The following is a 24,368-nucleotide window of genomic DNA, read 5'->3' on the forward strand; positions in this document are numbered from 1 at the left end:
AGAGGCTGAGACAGACTGTTGCAGGAGCAGCCCAGAGGAAAAATAAACTGCTGTTTTATAACTCTCCAGGGTTCCTCTCTTTTAACGTTACACTATTCTTTTTTAGAGATTAACCAAATTTTTAAGTGAAATAAATCTAAGGATTTCATAATTTCATATTTATAAAGTTTGATATCCTTTATTATCTATCATTCTTAAAGCAATGACAAATCTACTTTTCAGGGATGAAAACCCACTATTACTGAGGATATCTTCAAAGTTTACTGCAACTCCGAAAACAGGGATGTTCCACACAATAGAGGCAAACACTGCTTTTATTAAGGTGATTACTCTTAATGTAGGCGTACTCATTTACCTAGGCTTGCCATAAAGTGAAATGACATAAACTGCCTGTGACGTCTAACAATTGAGAAAGTTGGAGAGTCAAGCTGCTTGCAAGACTTCTAGTGCTCTCTCTTTTGAGGTGCTCTAAAAGTGAATTAACTAATATATATGCTATTTACTGAAACGGAAAAAAAAAAGAAGAAAAACAAACATCCTTCACGGTCTTTCATTCATTTCGTCAATTAGGACACACAAAGCAGCATCTTTCTCTATAATCTGATCTCTCCTATGACCTGAATTTTCTCTTTGTTGTTCATCCTGTCCAGCACAATTGTTGCTATCATCAGCATCCATTGGTTCAGTTTTTACTCTCAGCCCTGCTTCCGAATGGGGCAAATCATCAGGCAAAGAAGCCAAGCAATTCTGAATCATCTCAATGACTCGTTCCAGATGCTTCTGAAATCTCTCAGCTGTCTCAAGGCGTTGACGTTTCTGCACCTCCATCATGACTCTCAAGGTCTCTCTTGCTTGGTGGGGTCGGTATTCATTTATGAGATGATGCACATGTACAAAAAGCAGCTTAAGATCTTCTAGCTTCTCTTCCCGTTTTATACTCCCAGGGCTCCTTATCAAGATATCTAAGAGGTCTAAGAAATTAATAAGGATAGACATATTGAGTTTTCTCAGTTCTTTCTTGTGATCAAACTGCATAGGATGAAGCCGTTCGATACCCTGACTTTCTAAAGGGCGGATGATAAGGTCATCACACTGGAACTGGTTGCCGAACATCATATAACTGTCCTTTATTGGAGGTGGAGGCTTGGGAGCGAGGCCTTCCTGAATATTTTCATCTGTATACTCCTTGATGTACTGCATCGGAGGGGGTGGGAGGGCGCTTACTTGCTGTGGCTCACCCATTGTGGAAGATCAAGAACCTACAGAAATGGACCATCAGACAAAAAATAAGAAAAAAAAAATCACACACACACACAGAAATAGACCAAAGATTGAGAGTGGAGCTACAAAACAAACCTGTCACATTCAGCGACTAATGACAGAACATTTTACTTTTTCTCCCCTGGCAGTTTGGCACCCAGGACAAAATGATCTCCCTGGTCTCTAAAACTAACATTTACAACAGGGAAAGGCTGCATCCTTTTCTAATTAGCAATATATACTCAATCATCGTATTTTTCCTGCTCTACTTAATACTTTCATTGGCACAAAAAATATACTGTAGTATACACTTGACCCCTGAGCAACACAGGTTTGAACTTGCACGGGTCCACTTACACGTGGATTTTTTTCAATAGTAAATACTAGAGTACTACAAGATCCATGGTTGGTTGAACCCTCAGATGCAGAACCGCAAATATGAAGGAACTGCAGATACGAAAGGTCAACTCTTAGTTATACTCAGATTTTCAACTGCACAGAGGGTGGGCGCCCCTAACCTCCCAGTTGTTCAAGGATCAACTGTATTTTCATCTATAAATTAAATCATCTGGATTCCACACCCCTCACCAGTTATGCCTCACTTCTCTACCCTCCCTACAGCCAAACTACACATGCTGCCTTCCCATCTCACGTTACAATCACTCATTTTATATTATAGATTGATCTCCAACAGCAAACACTTATAACTAAGGAACACTCTGACAAAATTAAAATTACTATATTCCAGACAAACTCACATCATCCATTCCCTTTTTTCCTACAATATACTCTACAATTTTTTATAGACTCATTAACTTTTCTACATCTACTACAGAAATTTCAAATTCAACTATACCTTCAATAGCCACAATAACCTCCATCTACTCCATTTGAAGCTTAGGTATATCATAAAATGAGAATATCCCGAGTGCTCACTTAGATGGATCTTACCAGATTTTCAAGATATAACATAACACCATCCAACATGAGAGATAGCAAGTAATACCCTGGAGGCAGTTTTATACTTGGAATTTGTGAGGTAATAAGGGCAGCTGTGGGACAGCCCTGAGTTTCCACCAACCCACAGCAGTGAACTGGCTGCTGCTGAGAATCAGTCTGTCAGTGGCCACGGACATGATGAGTTACTCTATCAACCCACACTTCACTGCTTCACTAGCCTTCTGCATATTCATTTTTGTCACTATCCGATCTGGCGTCAACCTCCTACCTCCACAGAAACTGCTCATCACGGCCATCAACAACCACCACGTGACCAAATCCAATGGACATTTTTCTAAGCTGATCTTAATCTCTCAGCAGCATTTTCTTCCTTTTCAACACACTCCCCTTCTCTCTCAGCTTCTGTGATGCTACATTTACGTCTTCCTCCTACCACACTGGCCGCTGCCTCTCAGTCTCCTTTACTGCCCCTCCTTCTTCTAGGCAAATTTTAATGCTGGCATGCCTCAGAGACTCACAAACTCAAAACCCAAAGGGAAAAGGCAAGCAACATAAAGAGCGAAGGAGAACTGAGCATCTCCAAGCCAGACCTCAAAGCCTCCAGCCACTAGCATTCATGTGCGAATGAAGATTCATTGTTCCGTTGTCTTGACTTTTCAAGGGCAAAAAAAATCCAGATTTTTATGTGAAATTTCTCAATTTTTAAAAATACTGGCAATTAATTGCAGAAATTGTCAAATACTGTGAGGTCAAAAAATATTTATCTCCAACAATCTTTGTGGTCTGCTGGCCACTAGTTTTAGGCCTCTGTTTTATGTTCTCCCTGGGATGATCTCAGTCAATTCCATAGCTTTTAATACCATTTCTATCCGTGGTTCTCAACCAGGTGTCATTTTGCCAACCAGAAGATATATGCAAGGTCTGGAGACACCTTTAGTTGCCACAACCAGGGAGGGGGTGCTACTGGCTTCTAATGAGTAAAGGCTGGGGATGCTATAAACATACAATGCACAGCAACAAAGAATTATCCAGCCCGAAATGTCAACAGATTGTGCCAAAGTGGAGAAACCCTGGTCTATATTTATAACTCCTGACTTTTTTTTTTAATTTAAGTATACTTGATTTACAATATTGTGTTAGTTTCAGGTGTACAGAAAAGTGATTCAGTTATTTTTTTCAGATTATATTCCATTATAGGTTATTACAAGATATTGAATATAATTCCCTGTGCTATACAGTAAATCCTTGTTGCTTACCTATTTTATGTATAGTAGTTTGTCCGTTAATCCCATACTCCTAATTTGCCCCTCTCTCTCTCCCTCTCCCCTTTGGCAACCATAAGTTTGTTTTCTGTCTGTGAGTCTGTTTTGTACATAGATTCGTTTGTATTATTTTTAGATTCCACATATAAGTGATATAGTATTTGTCTTTCTTTTCTTGACTCTTGACTTTTTATCTCCAGTCCAGACTGCGTCTGGGCTGCTCCTGGATGTCTCACAGGGCATTCAAACTTAAAAAAAAAAAAGAAAAAAAGAAAGTTCTTTTGAGTCCATCTACCATAAATACACATACCCTAAACCTGTTCCTCTCATTGCTTCTACTCTTTCCTGTTTCAGTAAAATGTCCCCATTATCCACCTAGTATTTCAAGCCAGAAACCTAACGGTTATCTTAATTCTCCTTTTTTACCAATCTCCTCTCCTCACCATCACTGCCAAATTTATCAAGTCCCAAAACTTCGATATCTCACTATCTCAAGTTCATCAGTTCTGATCAAGACACCATTCCCTCTTACCTGGAATACAATGGCTTCCCAGGGATCTTTTTGATTTCACTACAGTTCTTCTATCTAATAGCCAGCCTAATTCTCATACCACATTCCTTCTCCCTTATATCCTAGCATATTGTCTTCTAGTATTTGTTGGTAGCTCCAAGGCTTCAAAGAAGCCTTGGAAGGCTTCAAATCAATGGGAATTTGGAAGTAGGTATAAACATCTTTAATGTTTATTTACTCTTTCAAATATTTACTGTTTGTTTAATATATGGCAATGATGATTATAATGGCAGATAACACCTGAGTACATAGTATGTGCCAGTCACTGTGCTAAATACTTTTCTCATGGTTGCGAGAAATCTGAGGAAAGAAAGGTGCTCTTTCCATTTCAGAGATGAGATCACCATCACCGTGGCTCACAAAAGTTGATCCACTTGCGTAAAGTCACAGAGTAAAGGAAGGAGCCAGAGCCTAAAGATCTCAAACACTACATCATACTATCTTTCAAGGATAAACATGGCCTCCATCCTTGCGTTGCTTACAATCTATAAAGGAAAACAGACAAATAGCTAACTACATGTTTTAAGGTTACTACAAAAGACCAACAGATCTGACTACCAAAGATAAATCTAAAAATTCCATATAGGAAAATATACCATAAGCAAAATTAAAAGACAATCCCATTTTTCTGGGAGAAGAATGCCTGCAAGCTAACAAGGGCAAATATTAGAAATTTAATTTTGATTTTTTAAAAACATATTTTCTGATTCCATCCCCACAAGAAAAGCACTATGACTTCAGCAGTTGCCTGTCTTACTCACAACTCTACCTCCAGCACCTTAAACAATGCCTAGAAGGTGCTAAATCCTCAATAAAGATCCACGGAAAGAGTTTTTTTTTAAACCTATATATTTTTAAAAAAATAATAGAAAAATAGGCAAAAGATGATGAGAAAAATGCAAATGCTGAATAAAGGCAGGAAAATATTCAGACAAACACACTGTTAAAAGCAAATTTTACAAAGGATTCTTTTCATCTAACAGACTATCAAGATTTCACATACTCCATCATCTGACAAATGTTAGAACACCTTCTATGTGGCAGGCCCTGGATTCCAGCACAGGTCACACTCTCCTTCCTCTCAGTTTCTTCAGAGTGGCCATCCCAATTTTAGAAGCAGGCTCTTAGCTCCTCTGGCCCTGCAGGGAAGCCTACTGCGGTGGAGAGCATCCATTTCCCGCAGCTCTCACAGAAGCCACCATGACAGCCGCCACATAACACTCTCAGGTGGCAGGCCAGTACCGCCAAGAGAATATGGGGAATCCTCAGACACAACTGACAGGAAAGGAAACGAATATATTTATTTGGAATTTGACCTGACCGTATCAAAACTTTTAATGCTGATATTCTTTGACCCAACAATTCTTTTTTTTAAATTTTTATTTTATACTGGAGTATAGTTGATCAACAATGTTGTGTGACCCAACAATTCTATTTCTAGAAATTTATCCTACAAAAATATTGGTACAAGTACTCAAAAGTGTGTTTAAGGATGTGTAACGCAGCATTGTTTGAAAAGAGCAGGAAAAGCTGGAAACAGCCCATAATTTCATCAATATGAGGGCTGGATAAAGTGTCTATATATACACACAACACAGCCATTAAGAAAAAAGGGGTGAAAGTGCATGGGATGGAGGGTTATAAATACTGTGTACCATTTCATTTATTTACAACACACGAGTTGCAAATAGTTATAATCAACTTTTTAAAACTTCCAAAAACATCAATTCAGACTTACAGAAAAGCTGTATGAATAGTATAAAGAATATTCCATATTCTTCACTCAGACTCTCCAAATGTTAACATTTTCCCTCATTTGCCTTATTGGTCTCTCATCTCTGCACCCGCAAATACTTCAGTGGGTATCCCCCAAATAAGAATGTTCTCTTATAACCACATAATTACCAAAATCAGAGAATTAGCAATGATCTGGTACATCAAAATAAATTTCAGACAGCCCAGGTTTCACCCCACTCAAGCCTTTTTAGATTGGAAGCCCAGTTATGTGCCTCCCAGCACCATGTGTAATCCTCTGCTTTAGCTGCCAATCCCCAAAGGGCAAGTAAGTGACAGGTACCATTGTTTCACATCCTCTCTTAATCTTCAAACCAATTCTATGAGTTAAGTAGTATTTTCAATTTCATTTTAGAGATGAGGCTCCCAAGTCTGTCTCACCAAGGGGAAGTGTCTGCAGCCAGATCAAAAGGCTAGTAAATGGCACAGCAGGAATTCTTAACCTTGGTTCTTGTACACAGTACAAGTTCCCTTAAATCAGTAAACTATGAAGCATCTAACAGTACAAAAGGAAACTGACGTATTACAGAAATCCTGCTTATCTCCCTATCACTTCTCTAGACTAAACTTGTCAAAGGCGATGGAGGTTTTTAGTAAAACAAGCGCCAGGCATCATAGCTGGTTATCAGACTCAAGATCCACCTTCTAGTGTTTGTTCCGTTCTGCGGTATTTCACCAAAAAAAGAAAGGTATTCTAGGGTCCCATCCCCAGACTTTTGACTCGTTTTGTCTACTGTGAATGGGGCCGCTGGTATGTTGTTTTTAAAACCTCGCCAGATGATCTAATGATTAGGCTTGGCATCTACCTCCTTCCCCGCCTCCCATTAATTCTTCTGATTTCAGGACTGCTCCCTGAGGAGGAAGAGCAAGGCTGGTTATCCCGTAAGGCTGGAGAGGCCAAAGGACTCGCCGAGGCCACCCACCTTAGCAAACCAGCCGCGAGAGACTAGAACTGAGGTCTGCCAACCTCTGGCCGGGCTCGGCCTCCCCACTCGAAGGAAGCCCAGAGCCCGCCGCAAGGAAGGTACCTACCGCCGGGCGGTTCACCCCGGGGCTCAGCGAGCGGCGGGGAGGCCGCGCTCCCCGAGCGACGCGGGAAAGGAAAGCGGGCGAGCGTACGCTGCACCAGGCCTCCCCCATTCCCAGCCCGCCCGGAGGAAGTCGCGGGGTCCGGAAGAAGAAATGCACACTGAACGGAGCACCAAACCGTCGCCGCCCACTCACCTCAGCCCCGGGTTTACACCGGTAGCTGCCTTCTCCACCGCCGCCGAGACCCAACTTCCAACCTCCTCTTCCAGGAAGAAGCCTCTGACGCTGTCCCTTGATTGGCTGAAATAGCTGTCCTTTAACCGAGGCTCTAGGCCCGCCTCTGACCGATGGCTTGCTATTGCGCCTGCGCACGGCACCCCCGCCCCCCCAACCCCCCCCCCCCCCGACCCCGAGCAGCCTGTCGCCTTCTGGCAATTTGGCTGCGTCTGCGGCTTTTGCAGCCGCGGAAGATTTCTGTACTTTGTATCAATAAAAGCAGCAGCTGGTAGCTCGTTCCTTTCTTTTTCTTTTTTTTTTTTTCAACGCTTAAAATTGAGGCATCCATACGTCTTACGTAAACGTTAGACAATACAGTAAGCAGATATTTTTAGAAATGATATCGACTGTAGCCCCACTGTCAAAAATAACATTAAAAAATATGAGGTTGGACTCTATACGCTGTTTAAGTATTTTGTAATCTGGAAATACTTGTGAACATGATTGAGAATCAATAATATATTCTTAATTTGCATTTTTTTACCATCTATTCACTTTTATTTTCATTTACGAATTCAGATTCTATTTCCAGGCAACAAATTACAAGTGTAAAAAAAAAAGTACACTTAATTCTTTTGGAGGTTATTTTCGTAAGAAATGTTACACATTTCTAAATTTATGGGAATCTTCCAAGAGCATGTTGCGCTGACAAAAATAAGGTTGTTATTCTGATAAACGTTCTCAACTTTAACTCTTTAAGATTATTTGATTTTTTTAAACTAATTACGGAGAGTTCCCAAACATACAAGAAAGTAGAGAGAATAGTGTATTCATCGCCCAACTTCAACAATTATCTACCGATAGACATTATTTCAGTTCATCAAGCATTTCTAAAACATAAGGACTCGTTTTGTTTGTTCGTGGAACCAGAGAACCATTGTCTCATTTTAAAATAAATTAATAAGTATTTAATATCATCAAAATCAAGTCAGTATTTGTATACCAATTATCTGAGGATCCGATAACGTCCACCCCTTTGTAACTGGATGATGCATCATTTAATTATCCTTTAATCTATAGTTTCCTTCCTCCACCTCAATCCCCACCCCCCACCATCAGTTTATTTGTTGAAGAAATCTGTTCACTCTTGAGCATACCCCAATCAGGCTTTTCTCCCTTCACTGAGACCAATGTGACGTACACTGTGACCTCCAGTGGGCATTCTTAGTACTCATCTTATTCTACTCTCAGCAGCATTTGGCACATTTGATCTTTTGAATTGCCCCAGGGCTCAGTTATCAGTTCTTAGTGAGATGTCATCCAGGTGATAATACCCAGATGCTATCCAGGCCCTGGAAACACCCTCTCCTTTGCATTCAGACCCTCTTATCCCACATCTTTATTCAACTGCAAAGGCTCAAATCTAAAGGTTCACCTTTGCTCTTCTTTCTCTCGTACTCCATTCAAAACTACCATACCGGCCTTTTGTATTACTTCTATTTGGGAATAAGTAAAAGTCCTAAATATAATTAATTTTCACCATCTCCACTGCCTCAGTCCTAGTCCATGCCACCATAATCTCCCCTGGATTTATGAAATAGGCTAGTTTCCTTGCTTCCACTTTTGTCCTTCCTTAGCCTATTTACCACACTGTCTTAAAATATAAGACAAATCTGAACAACCCAGTCAAAAAAGGGGTGGAAGACCTAAATAGACATTTCTCCAAAGAAGACATACAGATAGCCAAGAAGCACTTGAAAAGATGCTCAACATCACTAATTATTAGAGAAATGCAAATCAAAACTACAGTGCGGTATAACCTCACACTGGTCAGAATGGCCATCATCAAAAAAACCTACAAACAGTATATGCTGGAGAGGGTGTGGAGAAAAGGGAACCCTCTTACACTGTTGGTGGGAAGGCAAATTGATAAAGCCACTATGGAGAACACTATGGAGGTTCCTTAAAAAACTAAAAATAAAATCACCATATGACCCAGCAATCCCACTCCTGGGCATATACCCTGAGAAAATCATAATTCAAAAACACACATGCACCCCACTGTTCATTGCAGCACTATTTACAATAGCCAGGACATGGAAGCAACCTAAATGTCCACTGACAGATGAATGGATAAAGAAGATGTGGTACATATATAGAATGCAATATTACTCAGGGTAATTTGTAGAGATGTGGATGGACCTAGAGACTGTCATAGAGAGTGAAGTAAGTCAGAAAGAGAAGAACAAATATCGTATAATAACGCATATATGTGGAATCTAGAAAAATGGTACAGATGAACCTATTCGCAAAGCAGAGACACAGACGTAGAGAACAAAAGTATGGACACCATGGAGGGAAAGGTGGGGTGGGATGAATTGGGAGATTGGGATCGACATATACACACTACTATGTGTAAAATAGATAACTAATGAGAACCTACAGCACAGGGAACTCTACTCAATGCTCTGTGGTGACCTAAATGGGAAGGAAATCCAAAAAAAAGGTGATACATGTATACATATAGCTGATTCACTTCACTGTACAGCAGAAACTTACACAACACTGTAAAGCAACTATACCCCAATTAAAAAAAAATCTAACCACTCTATTCAAAGTTCTCCAAGGTTTTCCATCACATTTATAATAAAATCTAATGTCCTCACCATGGCCTATATAAGGCACTACAAAATCTAGTCCTTAGCTACTTCTCCAATAATAATATTTCCTACCATTTTTTTCCATGCTCAGTCTTCTCCAGCTACAGGATTTCTTTCCCTCGAAATTTTCAAGCCTACTGCTGCCTTAGACCCATTGCATTTGCCTGGAACTCTGTTTCCACAGATATTCACATGCCTCACCTCCTCACTTCATACAGGTCTCTGGTCAAATGTGACCTTGTCAGAGAGGTCTTCTGTGGTCACTCTATATAAAGTGGCATGCCCCAGTCATTCTCTTGGGGAATGTCCCCAATCCCCTTACTATGCGTAATCCTTCCTTCATAGAACGTGTTATCATCTGATATCATATTATGTAGTTGATTTATTTTCATTGTCTTTCTTCCCCATTAAAATACAAGATTCATGAGAAGAGGGCCTTTGTTTCATTCACTGCTACATCCTCAGCACCTAGAACAGTACCTGAAATTGGCAAGTACTCCATGTACATCTATTGAATAAGTAACAAAATGAATACTGAATAATCATCATTTTCAAATGAATTCACAGTGTGACATTGATGGATAAACCAGGGTATATTTAGCCAAAACCATTGTGTGAAATTATCTTCTTCCCAACTTTGCTATTGTGAATACATTGGATGAGCATCCTGGTTCCTGGTGCACGTGTATATGTTTGTAATTTTCTCCTTGATATAAATTTCTAGAAATGGAATTTTGGGCCCAAATTTTCAGTGTTTTAGTTAGTGGCAGGATCAAGGCTAGAATTTGGGACCCTTGACTCTCAGTCTAGTGTTCTTTACAATAAACTACAAATGAATAATGGTATGAAATTCACATCATGGGAGGGACTAGTGAAAATATGGTGTATAATAAACATTTGTTTAGGTGGCTATACTTCCGGAATCTGAATAGGAAGTTTATTCCTTAAAGATGCCTTCCCTAGGGACTTCTCTGGGAGTCCAGTGGTTAAGACTCCACGCTTCCACTGCAGGGAGCACAGGTTCGATCCCTGGTTGAGGAACTAAGATCCTACATCCCATGTGCTGTGTGGCGTGGCCAAAAAAAAAAAGATGTCTTCTCTAGTTTAACAAGGACTACATCCATTCAACAAATCTTTATTGCATCTGCTGTGCCAAAGACTGCCCTAGATGGTAAAAATGACAGACAAAAGCCTTGCCTTCTAATGGAGAGACACAGACAACAACATGCAAGCAAATAAGAATTTCAAACAGTGATAAGGGCTATCGGGAGAAAAATAATACAAAATAATGCGGTAGCTAGGTGGGTTGGCAGGTAGCTTCTTTCTAGAAGGTGATCAAGGTAGCCTCTTCTAGGAGCTGTCTTTGGAGCTAAGACATGAGTGATGAGAAGGAGTCGACTGTGCAAATATCTTGGAGACAGCTAGTGCAAAGAGTCTGGGGCTGCCGTGATCCTCCTGAGTTAGAGAGACAGGAAGGGAGCCTGTGTGCTCCACGACTAACGAGCAAAGGGAGAGTGGGAGGAGATGAGGGGGCAGTAACAGGCAGGAGTACATGATAACTAGCATCTTGCCTGTTTTAGGAGCTTGGCACAATATAGAGAACATCATTTTTATCACTTGATCCTAAGTGGCAAGCAGAAATAGTCACACTTTTTCTCCACCTTGTCGATTTTTTTAAGGTTAGGTTTATTGAGGTATAGGTTACATACAGTAAAATTAACTTCAAGTGAACAGTTCAATGAGTTTTGATTAATATATACTGTCATCTAACCACCACCACCAGAATTAAGATATAGAATATTTGCCTCACCCCAAGCAATTCCTTTTGTGCCCCCTTAGTATTCAATCCCCGCCCTCACCCCTACCCCTTGGTAACTACTGATCTGATTTCTGTTTACATAGTTTTGCCTTTTCCAGAATGTCATATAAATGGAATCGTGCAGTACGTAGACTTTTGTGTCTGGCTTCTTTCACTTAGCATAAAAGTTTTGAGGTCCATCAGCATTGTTGTGTGTATTAATAGTTTGTTCCTTTTTACACTGAAGGAGGATTCCATTGTATGGATGCACCATAATTCATTTATTTATTCACCAGTTGATGGACATTTCAGCTGTTTCCAGTCCTATAAACATTCAGATACATATCCTTTATGGACATAAGATTTTCATTTTTTTTTTCGAGTTACTGCAAAGGGATTGCAAGTCCTTATAATAGGTATATGTTTCAGTACATAAGAAAGTGTCAAGCAGTTTTCTAAAGAGGCTATATCATTTTTCATTTCTACCAGCAAACTGTAAGAGTTGCAGTTGCTCTGTACCCTCCTCTGCAATTTTCCTTTTTGCGATTATAATGGCTATGTAGTGGTTTCAATTTGCATTTCTCTAGTGTTGAGTATCTTTTTTGTACTTATTTGCCATACATATCTTTTCTTGGTGAACTCTCTGTTCAAAGTTTTTGCCCATTTTTTAATTGGCTTGTTTGTTTTTTTTACTGTTGAGTTGTAAGAGCACACACACACACACACACACACACACACATACACACACAGGACAAAAGTCCCTTATCAGATATGTGTTTTGTTATTTATATTTATTTTCTTGCAAGCTGTGGCTAATCTTTTCATTTTCTTATCAGTGTCTTTCAAAGAGCAGAGCTTTGTAGTTTTGATGAAGTCATAGTTATAAATTGTTTTTTTTTATGGGTCATGCTTTTTGTGTCCTGTCCAAGGTCACAAAGATTTTTTCCCTTGTGTTTTCTTCTAGAAGATTTTTTTTAGCATGCAAAAGTCCAAATGTTCCAGCACATTTACCCTATTGATTTTTTTGGTCTTACTATGTTTGTCATTGGTAGACAGCTTCATAAATAATAATCTCTGAACTCTTATTAGTAAATTACATTGTGTCTCTGCTTGTTAAAAAGCCCAGACAGAAAAACAATGGAAGCTAGCTAATTAAATTGTTCATCTCCAGCCTCTGCTTATTCCTGTCAAAAGACTTATCAGCTCATCTATATTGTTTGAACAATGCATTTTGAGTGAGAATCATCTCTAATGCACTGTTCTCTGCAGTCTGCTGTGTAGTTTTAATTCCTAATCACTGTTTTCACTGTTGCTGTTGTCTCATGGGTACTAATGACCTTATCACTAATAATAATCTCAACAACCCAGACCTGTGTGCAGTAGGTGGGCCAGGAGGATGTCCGTAGTTTGCTTTGCCTGCTACACCTTTCTGTAGCAGCAGGCGGCAGCAGTAACCCTGGCATTGGGGAACTAACCCCAGTTTACACTTAGTTTTATAACAGAAAGATGCGTTCCCTGCATATGAGTCCCACTGAGAAACAATGTCAGTTATCTCTTGCAGGCTGAAGAACTTTAAAAGGATGTAGAATCCTGCAAAAAAAAGGCAGGTAAGCCCTTTTAATTTATTTGTTGTACCTCCCAATGAAATAAAATGTATTTTTAAGGCAGGACAAAAAAAATTAAACATAAAATTTTCTCTCTGTGTTTGTTTGGGGCTTCTCCCTCCCTAATGTGCAGTATGCATCTGCATTACACACTGACCAGATCTCCTCAAAGATGCGGGTGCCTGCTCAGCCATAAACATCAAATTTTTTCTTTCTTCTGACGCTAGCAATGTAACTTCTTAAAAGAATAGTGTTCTTGGGCTTCCCTGGTGGCGCAGTGGTTGGGAGTCCTTCTGCCGATGCAGGGGACACGGGTTTGTGCCCCGGTCCGGGAAGATCCCACATGCCGCGGAGCGGCTGGGCCCGTGAGCCATGGCCGCTTAGCCTGCGCGTCCGGAGCCTGTGCTCCGCAACGGGAGCGGCCACAACAGTGAGAGGCCCGTGTACCAAAAAAAAAAAAAAAAGAAGAAGAATAGTGTTCTTTCCCAGCTCTGTAGGGGGTCATGGTGACTTGCTATTCACTTTGTATGTGTTTACCTGGATCATGTACCCCTGATGAATTTTATGTAAAATATCTGTATGTCATTTTGATGTATGATCCTTTGTCTCAAAAATGTATGTGACTGCCTTCGACCTCTAACAGGTGGAACGGTTCTCAGAACTTTCTGAGAAGCTGCTTCCCCGGGTTACAATCCTCAGTTTGGCTCAAATTAAATTCCCTTTTTTTCTTCTTAACTTCATAGTTAATTGAATTTTCGTCGACACTATTACTGTCATTAAAGTCTACATTTACATTATATAGCTGTGCCACTATCATATGTGTTTTTGAATCATCACAACATCTTTCCATTTTATCGACTGCTTGATTTATTTTCTAAACACTCCCCAAAAGATCTGGGTTGGATCCAACCCTTTTAAAGTCCATCTCAAACGTGACCTTCTTCAAAAAGTTTCTACAAGTTCACCCAAATAAAAATTACCTCCATACCCACTCGTAGCCTCTTTTCTACACTTCCAGCCCTTCTCTGCCTTAAGTTGTAATTACACACCTGCTTTCTTTCTGTGGCTATAGCTAGCTTCCTAACTTATCTGTGCATCAGCTCTGACAATTCCTAGCATTGCCTCACACATAGCCAGTGCTGAATATATTTTTGCTGAAAGATGGGTATTGATGGGGAGTTCTGTGGTGGCCTAGTGGTTGGAATTCCAGGCTTTCACTGCCGTGGCCCAGGTTCAACTCCTTGGTCAGGGAACTGAGATCCCCGCAAGCCTCGCAGTGTGGCAAAAAAAAACAAAAACAAAAAACAAAAAAAAACATGTGGAAAGATGGGTATTGAACACAATCAAAAGAAATGAGAAAATTTTCAAGTTTCCTGAATGGCAGTTGTGTACAGATGTGAGCTGCTTGCTTTCAGAATCACTTCAGGGCTGGGACCAAGGTAAGGTATGTGAGGCACTTGCCTCAGATGCAAAATTAAGGAGGGGGAGAAAACCTCAGTAAGCAAGATAAATAAACGCAATATTTAAAAAACAACAGTTAAGGCAAAAAGTCCATGATGGACAAAATATTACAATTTTAAATAAAGACAGGGTTAGCAGTTCACATACCACCATTTAAAAAGGAGAGGTCCTTCCATGGAACTCTGTCATTCAAAGATTGGAATTATTTTCCTGAAGGCATGGGTGGCAACACACACTTAGACAGGTTTTTAGAGCTTAATGATGCATTCATTTTCTAATAAATGCGATGACTCATCATTTTTATTGCTCATCTACTAAATGCCAACTACCGTCCTAGGGGTTGCAGATACACTGGTCCAACCCATTGCAAGCCCACATGCTGCTTCTCTGCAGTTATCTGAGAAAGTCTTTACCCACTTGGTTCCACCTGCTTGGGGTCCAGAATGAGCTTCTCTTAGAACATGGGGCCTCCAAAGGACAGAAACAGATTTCATGTGTTCAAGTTCCTATGGGCTTGTTTACCCCATGCAGACGCTAGTCTTTGTGACTTGCACAGAATTTAGCTATCTTCCTTCTGAATCTGCTTTCCTTTGCCTCCTTATTATCGTCCTCCAACTGACACCTGAGTCAGAGGGGGTGACCCCAGCACATTACACTAACATGGTATCACAGATTGTATTCTCCAATAAGCAGATTTTGAGATAGAGTTTTGTGAGGAGGGTGTTTATTAAGAAGTACTCCTAGGATCACCTCTGGAAGGGAAGGGACAGAAGCAGGAGTGCACAGAGGGAGAAGCTGAGCTCTTGAACTGGAGTGACCCTTCAGAGAGGGTCTGTGTTGGGCTACGATGACCTGACCTTCACACTCCACATCAATCATTTCTTGCCGTGCCCCTCGGGTGAGGAACCCAGGCAATTTCCAAACTCACTGCCAGCTGAAGGCTTTCTGTGGGAAGCACCCCCAGCAGCTGGGGCCACAAGTCCTTCGTTGAAGAAATGTCCACCCCATGTGGATATTTCAAATGGAACAGTGTCTTTCAAAACATACCCTCCAATCTCCTCATTATATAGATCCCGTGGCCAAAGATAGGAAGTAACATAAAGTCACATATTAACAACCCCCTAGCCAAATACTTCTTTTCACAGAAACCACAGTACCCTCCACAAAGGGCACATTTGATCAGGCCACTCCCCTATTTAAAACATGTCATGGCTTTGCATCACTCCAAGGTCAGAAATCAAAATCCTTTAAATGGACCTCAAAGCCTTGCATGGCCTGGACCCTGCTGTGTTCCCCAGCATCACATCACGCTTGCTCTGCCAGCCGTGACACTGCCTTCAATATTTTGAGGCAACTTGCTTCTTCCCACCATAGCACATCTTTCTTGTGTCTGAAAGACTCCAGTCGATCACAGCAATCCTGTGAATGCCCTTATTTTGCTGCAGGGAAAAAACCCCTTTCTAGTATGTATGTGTGTTGCCAGACTTGAAGTTTGGGACACTGGTTAGTTTGTAATCAACCATCCATTGCCTAATTGCACTTGCAGCTGCAGAATCGCTACCATGGTGATGAATATTGCTGTCAAAAATATTGGCCTTTATCTGATAGGGTGTACTGACTTGATACCCAAATTGATGTCTCCCTCCAGAGGAAGATGCCTGTTGCTTTGAAATACGTAGGCATCTGTGCATGCGTCTCTTGATGAACTGTCAAGATAGAAAAGGAAATCCAGAGAAAGTGCCAGGCAGGGTACGTTGCGGTGGGCAAGTCCCCACCTCCACTTTACTTCAGTGGAGGTGTAAATTGTGTAAACTGTGGGTCTGCTCAGCTAACGCCCTGCATAGTGGACTAACTAGGTTCACGTTAAAGAAGTCCTTTGGGGTGAGGGAGTGAGAATGCATAATACAGGATAAGAAAGACAAAAGGTAAAGCCAAGGGTACAGAATCGTAAGATTAAGCTGTTTTAACTAGGCTGATTCAGCCTCTGGCATAGTGAAAATTTGGGGCTCTGAGTCAAAGGCTTTGGAAAGAGCTCCCCTTTATCTCTCTCCTCTACCCCATAACTCCTCACATTTCCAGAAGGCTTCCCCCAAATCCCTCTCAGGTCTTAGAGAACATGGCTCTTTCTCTCCTCTTACCAAGACCCACTGCTTCAAGAGTTAACTCCAAGGACACATTGATCCCCACCATCTATTGGTCTTTGTGTATCGGAAATCACAAGATGGGATTTTCCAGCCACCCACCAGATCAACTGAGAAGGGCTTCCTCTCATCCTCCCAAGCTACCACTCCTCCCAGAATCCGTATCTTATTTCTCACCTCCTCCACCTCTACCACTTACATTTGCTCTGCAGAGAAAGTCCCTAAGTTTTACTGGAAACCCAACTTCCGTCCTAGTAGACCCTGTTGTCACAGAAGAGAATGAGCAAAGAATTGCAAGGCTAGCAGATGACTCCCTGGCTCATACAAACACACATGGCTCTCAGAGGCATTCTTCTCAAATCCAAGTGTTGTTAACTGTTATCAACACTTCCTCTAATCCAACTGTTATCATCTGTTGTTAACAATTTAATGATTTTCATGGACTCATGAAATTTATTTACAACTCTTTTTAAATTGGAAAGACTTTTTTAAAATGGACATTTAAAAATGCATAATCTCATTATGAAATGAGATTTCATAATCTCATTTATGATTTTTTAATTTTTAGAATCGCTTTCCACATGCATACATAATTTACATAGTTCATTAGCACAGAGCATTTTGGATTATTCTATTATTTCTTAACGATATATCTAAACCTTTCTTGTGTTCCTGGATAGTGAGTATTTATGTCACTTAGTTTCTTTATCTTATATTTATTGAAAGATATCTTTCAGACTTTGTCATCCATCTCTTGTGCGTATATTGAAAGGAAAACAAAAGTGAAACAAATTGGTTAAGATATTTCTAAGGCAGAGACTGCCACTTGGCTGACAGAAATATAAAAATCATCCTGATGTCAGAGATGTTAAAATAAAATGGAAACAATAATACATTCCCATGGACATACCCCTTTGCATAATAGAAAAATTCCCACTCTGTTGAAGCTTTTCCTCCCAGACCATCCCTCCCTTCTTTTTACCCTACAGAAATCCACTATTGTGAATTTTGTGTTTATCATGTCCTAGTTTTTTTCTACACTTTTAGCAAATGTGTGTCCTTACTCACATTGTTTGATCTTGTTTTTGAACTTTTCTACAAATGGAACTATATTGCATATATTTTTCTGACTTGCTTTTCTTATTCGACATTACGGGAGACTCCCCCATGCTACCCTGTACAGCTGTTATTCATCTTTCCTGCTGTATCATATGCACTGTAGGCATATGCCACAATTGCTCATTTCTCCTATTTGGTGAACATGTGGACTGTTTCCAGGGTTTTGCTGTTACAGTTTTACTACAAACATCCTCCTAGTTGTCTCCTGGCAAGCGTTTGTGAGAATTTATCCAGAGTACATACCCAGGAGGAAGAAGAATTTTAAGATTAAAATCAGGTGGGCAAAACTTTTCTGCCAAGTGACAGAAAATAAATATTTTAGACTTTGCAGGCCATGTGGTTTCTGATACAGCTACTCAAATCTGTCATTTTCATGTGAAAGCAGCCTTAGACAATATTTAAATAAATGACTGTAGCTATGCCCAATAAAACTTTATTCATAAAACCAGGCAGTTGGCAAGATTTGACCCTCAGGCTGTCAGTCCTGATCAAGATGATAAACTTCACTATTCTGATTGCCTACAAATGCTGAGGCACCCCTTCTTTTCTTCCCTGATTATCCCTAGAGGAGACATGAGTGCTGTCGTCACTTAGTCTATGGACTGGACTGAATGACCATGTTCAGGGACCTTCAGGGAGAAAAGGAAGGGCTTGGGGACGTGCTGGTGGTGATGCTTCCCAGCCCGTAGTCTGTGACATGCAGCCATAGTCTTGGGGAAAACAAAGGCAGAAAGAGGTGGAGGCAAGGCAGAGCTCTAATGCTGGCTCTGCTGGGCGTGGGTGGGAGGTGGGGGTCCTGCTCGACTGGAGGCTAGGGTCTCAGGCCGAAGCAAAATTCACATCACAGAAGTCACTGTGAAGTCACTACCAGGCGAGGGGACACAGAAAACAGAAGATAGCATTTCTTTTGGAGTTGTATGGTTTCCTTTATTAAAGAAAGCAGGAATTGCCTCTCTAGGGATCCTTCCCTGAAGCTGGGTCTCCATGGAAAGCTTCCTGTCCTGGCTTCTATTTAAATGGATTGGGTTTCAATAACGATGGTCTCCATCGGCTCTGATGTCATGGTTCCACTGATCTCCAGATCCCGGCCAGCTGGGGCTTTCTCCACCTTGGCCTCTATGTTGCGCTCCTCTACCGTCTTAGCCACGAAGTCTACCTCTCTGTCATGTGTGACCGTTGTTTTTGAACCAGGAATGACTCTCAAGCTCCTGAAAAACGAGTAGATCTTACTGGATTTCTTACTTGGAGTCCCTGAACTGGTGGCGGACCGGCTCTTGGCAGAGGAGCTGTGGCGGCCACTCCTTTGAGAGCTGTGTCTTCTGCCCCTGGTGCCACTGTGCCCTTTTTCTTTTTTGTCAACTTCTGAGTTTCCATGGCTGGATGAGGACCAGGGGGAGGATGATTTCTGGGTCTTGTCCCCTCCTGTCCTGCGGTGACTTTCACCTGTCCTGCGGTGATGGAAACTTTTCCTAGATGAAGACTTGTCCTTTTCCCTTCTTTTCTTTTTTTCCTTCCAGGCTTCATCCCTGGGGCGGGGGGAGATCTTCTGGCTTCCATCCCGTTTAGACATGTAGTCTTCGCTCTGCAAGGTGGAGACCAGGGGGGCTGCGACCTGCCCTTCAGCTCTTCCAGCAGCAGGCTTGTTGTTCGTGGCTGCACCTGCAAACACCACGCTCATGCTGCTCTCTGGACTATCTGCCCCCGTTGAGGATGTGCTGGCAGCACCTGCAATGGCCTTGCCGGATCTGCTTTCTCCTGGATCCCTGATGGTGGCTCTCGCCAGGGCCTTGCTCACCTGGCTGGTGCCTGTGCTCTTGGCTGCTGCCAAGCTCACAGCACCTCCTGCAGGGCCTGCTCCCACCCCTGAGACTGCCACTCCTCCGCCAGGGCTTGATGCTGTCTCTGCTGCGACCTGGCCCGTGGTCTTCTCTGCAGCTGATCCTTCGGCACTTTTCACGGCTGCAGTTGAGCCATGGGGGGCATGATGGATTCCCTCTCCCCCAACATAATCACGACACATGGCTCCAGACACGTCACGAAGCTTGTGAAGCCCAGCCTCATCCTGATCCCTTTCTCTGTGGAGCTCTGTGGCCTGAGCCAAGGGGAGGAGAAACAGATAAGATAGAGATGACAGAAAGTGAAATCAGAACTGTCTGCTCCTCTCTCATCCTGGAGCTGAGCAACTCAAGGGCTTATACGCAGAATAACCTTTGAAATCACCAAATCTAAGCTCCCATTGGATGCAAGATCCCATCTACTGCACCCCTATCAAACGGCCACTCCATTTTGCTTGAACAATCCCAGGGCCAGGGAAAGCACTGATACAATTCTCCACGATATACACTTTAATTTTATACCCTTGTGCTTCTCTCTCTGCAGGACAGATTCCTAGAAGCGGGGTTCCTGGGTCAAGGGATGCACACCTTCTACATTTTGGTGACTACACGGGTTGGGCTGACTTTAATCAGCATGTCAGAGTCACGGGGAGACAGAATGAAGGAAGGACTTCCTAACTGTGAATGATGTTCCACAACTGATGAGACTACCTGGGCTAGGGTAAGTGTTCAAGAAGAGACCGGACAATCAGGATGCTGTAGAAGGGATTACAGCCCTGGGGATGAGAGCAGTGCAGCTGATATGATACCTAAGGTCTCTCTGAAATTCGGCCTTGTGGGACAGTGTGGAGAAGCACTTGGAACCTCTCCAGTGTGGTGAATCCCATAGTGGTGGCTCATTTGTCCCTGACCCTTCTCAACAATGGAAGGTATTTCCCAGGTGAGTCTCAGAGAGCACCAAAGGCCATGAAGGACCAGCTTTGCCCTGCTCTCCCAAAGCACCCTGCCCTGTGTTCTTGAGTCTCTGTAGGTACTTACCACTAGGATTTTGGGATCCTCTATAGTCGCTGAATCTCCAGTTTGGAGCGTCGGGGTACTGCTGCAACTCTCTACCGGTGGTCTCAGGAGATAGACAAGCTTTACCCAATAGAAAAAGAGGTCTTCTCGAGCATCGGAAGAGGGGCACAGCTGCAGATAAAAAGTACGGCCGGTGGCAAGCTTCAGGCGCAGCCGCTGCTTCTCACAGTCATGGATGGAGATCTTGACAAACTTCAAGGGAAGCAGCCTGGTAAGCTCTAGGGTCTTCACGGGCTCGCGACCTCTTCTCTTGGTGATCTGGGCGTATCGGACATGCTCTTCACAGGCTTTTGTTGGCCGGGCCAGCAGCATGACGTCAGGTAGTGGGAGGAGGGGGCTGGTAGATGCGATGCCCACAGTCACCATTTGGACGTGGTTGTGTAGGTCAATCACCTCTCCTTTCTTGCTGATCTGTATAAAGTCGCTCTCAAACATGGGAGCATACTTGAAAATGTCATACTCTCCTCCCTTGTACAGTTGTCGTTGCAGGTCCCCCATGGAGGTACAGAACACGCCTACTGAACGGTAGCTGTTGGCCGTGTAATGAGGTAACAAATGCTCACTGCTCATGGTTCTATTCATTTGAGACAGCGGCCACCAGCCACAAATCGAGTCTCGGAGAGACAGGGAACGAAGGCAACTGGCCACCTCCCTGCAGGGCTCTGCATAAGTCTCTTGACCCGACCTCATTTACCCTGCACAGTCCTTTGTGACCCATCACCATCACACACCCCTTTGTTGAGCCTCCAAGCTCCCACCCACTCGGGGCAGGCTCACCAGCCTCCCTGCTAAACCAACCACCACATCCATAGGGAACAGGCTGACCCTGCCAGGGTATAGGTGTGTGTAGGCTGGATAGTCTTTCTAATCAAAATGTTGAGAAAACCATCCTGCTTTTGTAAATATCTGGGTGGTTTCCAGTCTTGTTGTTACAAATCTCCCTGCAGGGATCATCTTCGTGCTTCTGCTGAATGATGCCCTGGGGATAAAATCCTGGAAGTGGACTGTGTACTTGCTAAGGGCAGGCATCCTATTGGGATTGCTGTTCTCTGTGCCCCCAGCGTATATAGCACAGTGCTGGCAGGAACTTAGAAAGAGTGCTACCTGTCAGAGTCCCATTGGTACTGTTGTTTCCAGGGTATGGAGAATTTTCTCACCCATTTTCTCATTTCAAGGAGGCTAACATATATATATATATATATGTATATGTGTATATATATATATATATATACATATACATATACATATATATATATTTACAGTTTTAGAAACTGTTTTTATTGTGAAATATAACACACATTCATGAAAGTGCACAAACCATAAATATATAGATTAATGAGTAACAAGAAAGTGAACACCCCTGTAGCTGCTACCCAGAGCAAGAAATAGAACCCTGCCAGCCCCTCTTCTGCATGCTCCCTCCCCACAAAGGTAACCCAACTTTGGCTTCTATTTTTTCTCTTTTCCTTCTTCTTTTTTATTTAAGTATAGTTGATTTACAATGTTGTGTTAATTTCTTCTGTTAATTTCTGATTCCGTTTTATGTATATATATATATATTCTTTGTCATATTCTTTTCCATTATGGTTTATCACAGGATATTGAATATAGTTCCCTGTGTTATATGGTAGGACTTTGTGGTTTATCCATCCTATATATAATAATCTGCATCTGCTAACCCCAAACTCCCAATCCATCCCTCCCCTACCACCCCCTTGGCAACCACAAGTCTGTTCTCTATGTCTGTGAGTCTCTTTGTTTCGTAGATAAGTTCATTTGTGTCATATTTTAGATTCCACAAATGTGATATCATACGGTATTTATCTTTCTCTTTCTGATGTACTTCACTTAGTGTGATAATCTCTAGGTCCATCCATGTTGCTGCAAATGGCATTATTCCATTCCTTTTATGGCTGAGTAGTACTGCATTTTATATACGTACCACATCTTCTATCTATATCCCTTCATCTGTTGAGGGACATTTAGGTTGTTTCCATGTCTTAGCTATTGTGAATAGTGCTGCTATGACATAGGGGTGCATGTGTCTTTTTGAACTATAGTTTTGTTCAGATGTATGCCCAGGAGAGGAGTGGGATTGCTGGATCATATGGTAATTCTATTTTGAGTTTTTTGAGGAACCTCCACACTGTTTCCCACAGTAGCTGTACCGATTTAATTTCCAACAGTGTAGGAGGGTTCCCTTTTCTCCATACCCTCTCCAGCGTTTGTTATTTGTAAACTTTTTAATGATGGCCATTCTGACTGGTGTGAGGTGATACCTTACTGTAATTCTGATTTGCGTTTCTCTAATAATTAGCGATGTTGAGCATCTTTTCACTTGCCTATTGCCCATCTGTATGTCTTCTTTGGAGTAATGTCTATTTAGTTCTTATGCCCATCTTTTGATTGGGTTGTTTTCTATTGTTGAGCTGTATGAGCCATTTGTATATTTTGGAAATTAAGCTCTTCTCAGTTGTATCATTTGCAAATATGTTCTCCTATTCCACAGGTTGTCTTTTTGTTTTGTTTATGGTTTTCTTTGCCATGCAAAAGCTTACAAGTTTGATCAGGTCCCATTTGTTTATTTTTGCTTTTATTTCTATTGCCTTGGGAGACTGACCTAAGAAAACATTGGTATGATTTAAGTCAGAGAATGTTTTGTCTATGTTCTCTTCTAGGAGTTTTATGGTGTCATGTCTTATATTTAAGTCTTTAAGCCATTTTGAGTTCATTTTTGTATATGGTGAGAGGGTGTGTTCTAACTTCACTCATTTACATGCAGCTGTCCAACTTTCCCAACACCACTTGCTGAAGAGACTGTCTTTTTCCCATTGTATATTCTTGTAAAGGAAGCTAGTTTTTAAAACCATAATTTTATGGTGAGGAACTGAGGCAGGGGCAGAACGTAGCACTGGATGGATTCTATCCCCAGTCTTGCACTTCAGGTCAGGCTTTTTCTCTGTCTCAAGCTGCATGGCTCACCATCGTACTCTCATTCTGCACCAAATATAGAATCACTCATGGTTAGCAAGATACGTGGGGACCCCAGGAAATCACTAAAGTCTTGAATCACCATAGGATTTCCCATATTGGTCTGCCTGCTTCTTCACTCTTGATGCCTACCTGATAAACCATTGATGTTCTGTTTCTTTGAAAAGCTCTTCAGAGAAATTACGGCAAAGATGCCTTTCTGGAGTTTTTGTACTTTGCACAAGGTGATGAATCCAAATTCGCCCTCCCCCAGTTAGAAGACTACTTTTGAGGTAAAAATACATCTCCCAAACTCAATGATTACTATGTGAAGGTATTGAAATAAACTTCACCCCCCAAATGTTCTTTTTTATATCCCTAGTGCCTACTGCAGTACCTGGCAAATTGCAGCTTTTCAGTAAATATGAACTTGCTTATACCCACTGAGATTCATTCTTCCATTTGTTTAGCCAACAAAATTTATTGAGCAGGCACTATTTTCAGGACCAGCTAGAAAATGGAAAATGCAGAGATAAAGGTCCCTACTTCTGAAGAGCTAAAATTTTTTTTCTGAAGATGTTAAATGATTTCTCCAAAAAAAGAACAAAGTG

General features: G+C 41.7%; 2 protein-coding genes across 4 annotated transcripts in view; both read right to left on the reverse strand.

Annotated features, from left to right (window-relative positions):
- Positions 1 to 284: 284 nt before the first annotated feature.
- MED7 (mediator complex subunit 7) overlaps positions 285 to 24,368 on the reverse strand; it is a 45,643-nt gene continuing 21,559 nt past the window's right edge. The window contains exons 1-2 of one of the 3 annotated variants that reach the window (XM_030834240.2): positions 7,072 to 7,164; positions 285 to 1,259 (exon numbers count right to left, since the gene is read on the reverse strand). In XM_030834240.2, coding sequence (XP_030690100.1) covers positions 541 to 1,242 — 702 coding nt within the window. In that variant the 5' untranslated portion in view covers positions 1,243 to 1,259; positions 7,072 to 7,164 and the 3' untranslated portion in view covers positions 285 to 540. The other 2 variants (XM_060296539.1, XM_060296540.2) reach the window with 2 other exon arrangements.
- On the reverse strand, positions 18,888 to 21,369 carry GARIN3 (golgi associated RAB2 interactor family member 3). The gene is made up of 2 exons (XM_030834041.2): positions 20,749 to 21,369; positions 18,888 to 19,967 (listed from the first exon to the last, which is right to left on the reverse strand). Exons 1-2 carry the CDS (start codon positions 21,367 to 21,369, stop codon positions 18,888 to 18,890), a joined length of 1,701 nt encoding a protein of 566 aa, XP_030689901.1.

Source organism: Globicephala melas, chromosome 3, assembly GCF_963455315.2.
Source record: "Globicephala melas chromosome 3, mGloMel1.2, whole genome shotgun sequence".
Taxonomy (NCBI): Eukaryota; Metazoa; Chordata; class Mammalia; order Artiodactyla; family Delphinidae; genus Globicephala; species Globicephala melas.

Coding starts and splice junctions, on each gene's coding strand:
- GARIN3 (XM_030834041.2), bottom strand. CDS start 21,369: ATGAATAGAACCATGAGCAGTGAGCATTTGTTACCTCATTACACGGCC. Junction 19,968..20,748: donor AGGATCCCAAAATCCTAGTG/GTAAGTACCTAC, acceptor CCCTTGGCTCAG/GCCACAGAGCTCCACAGAGA.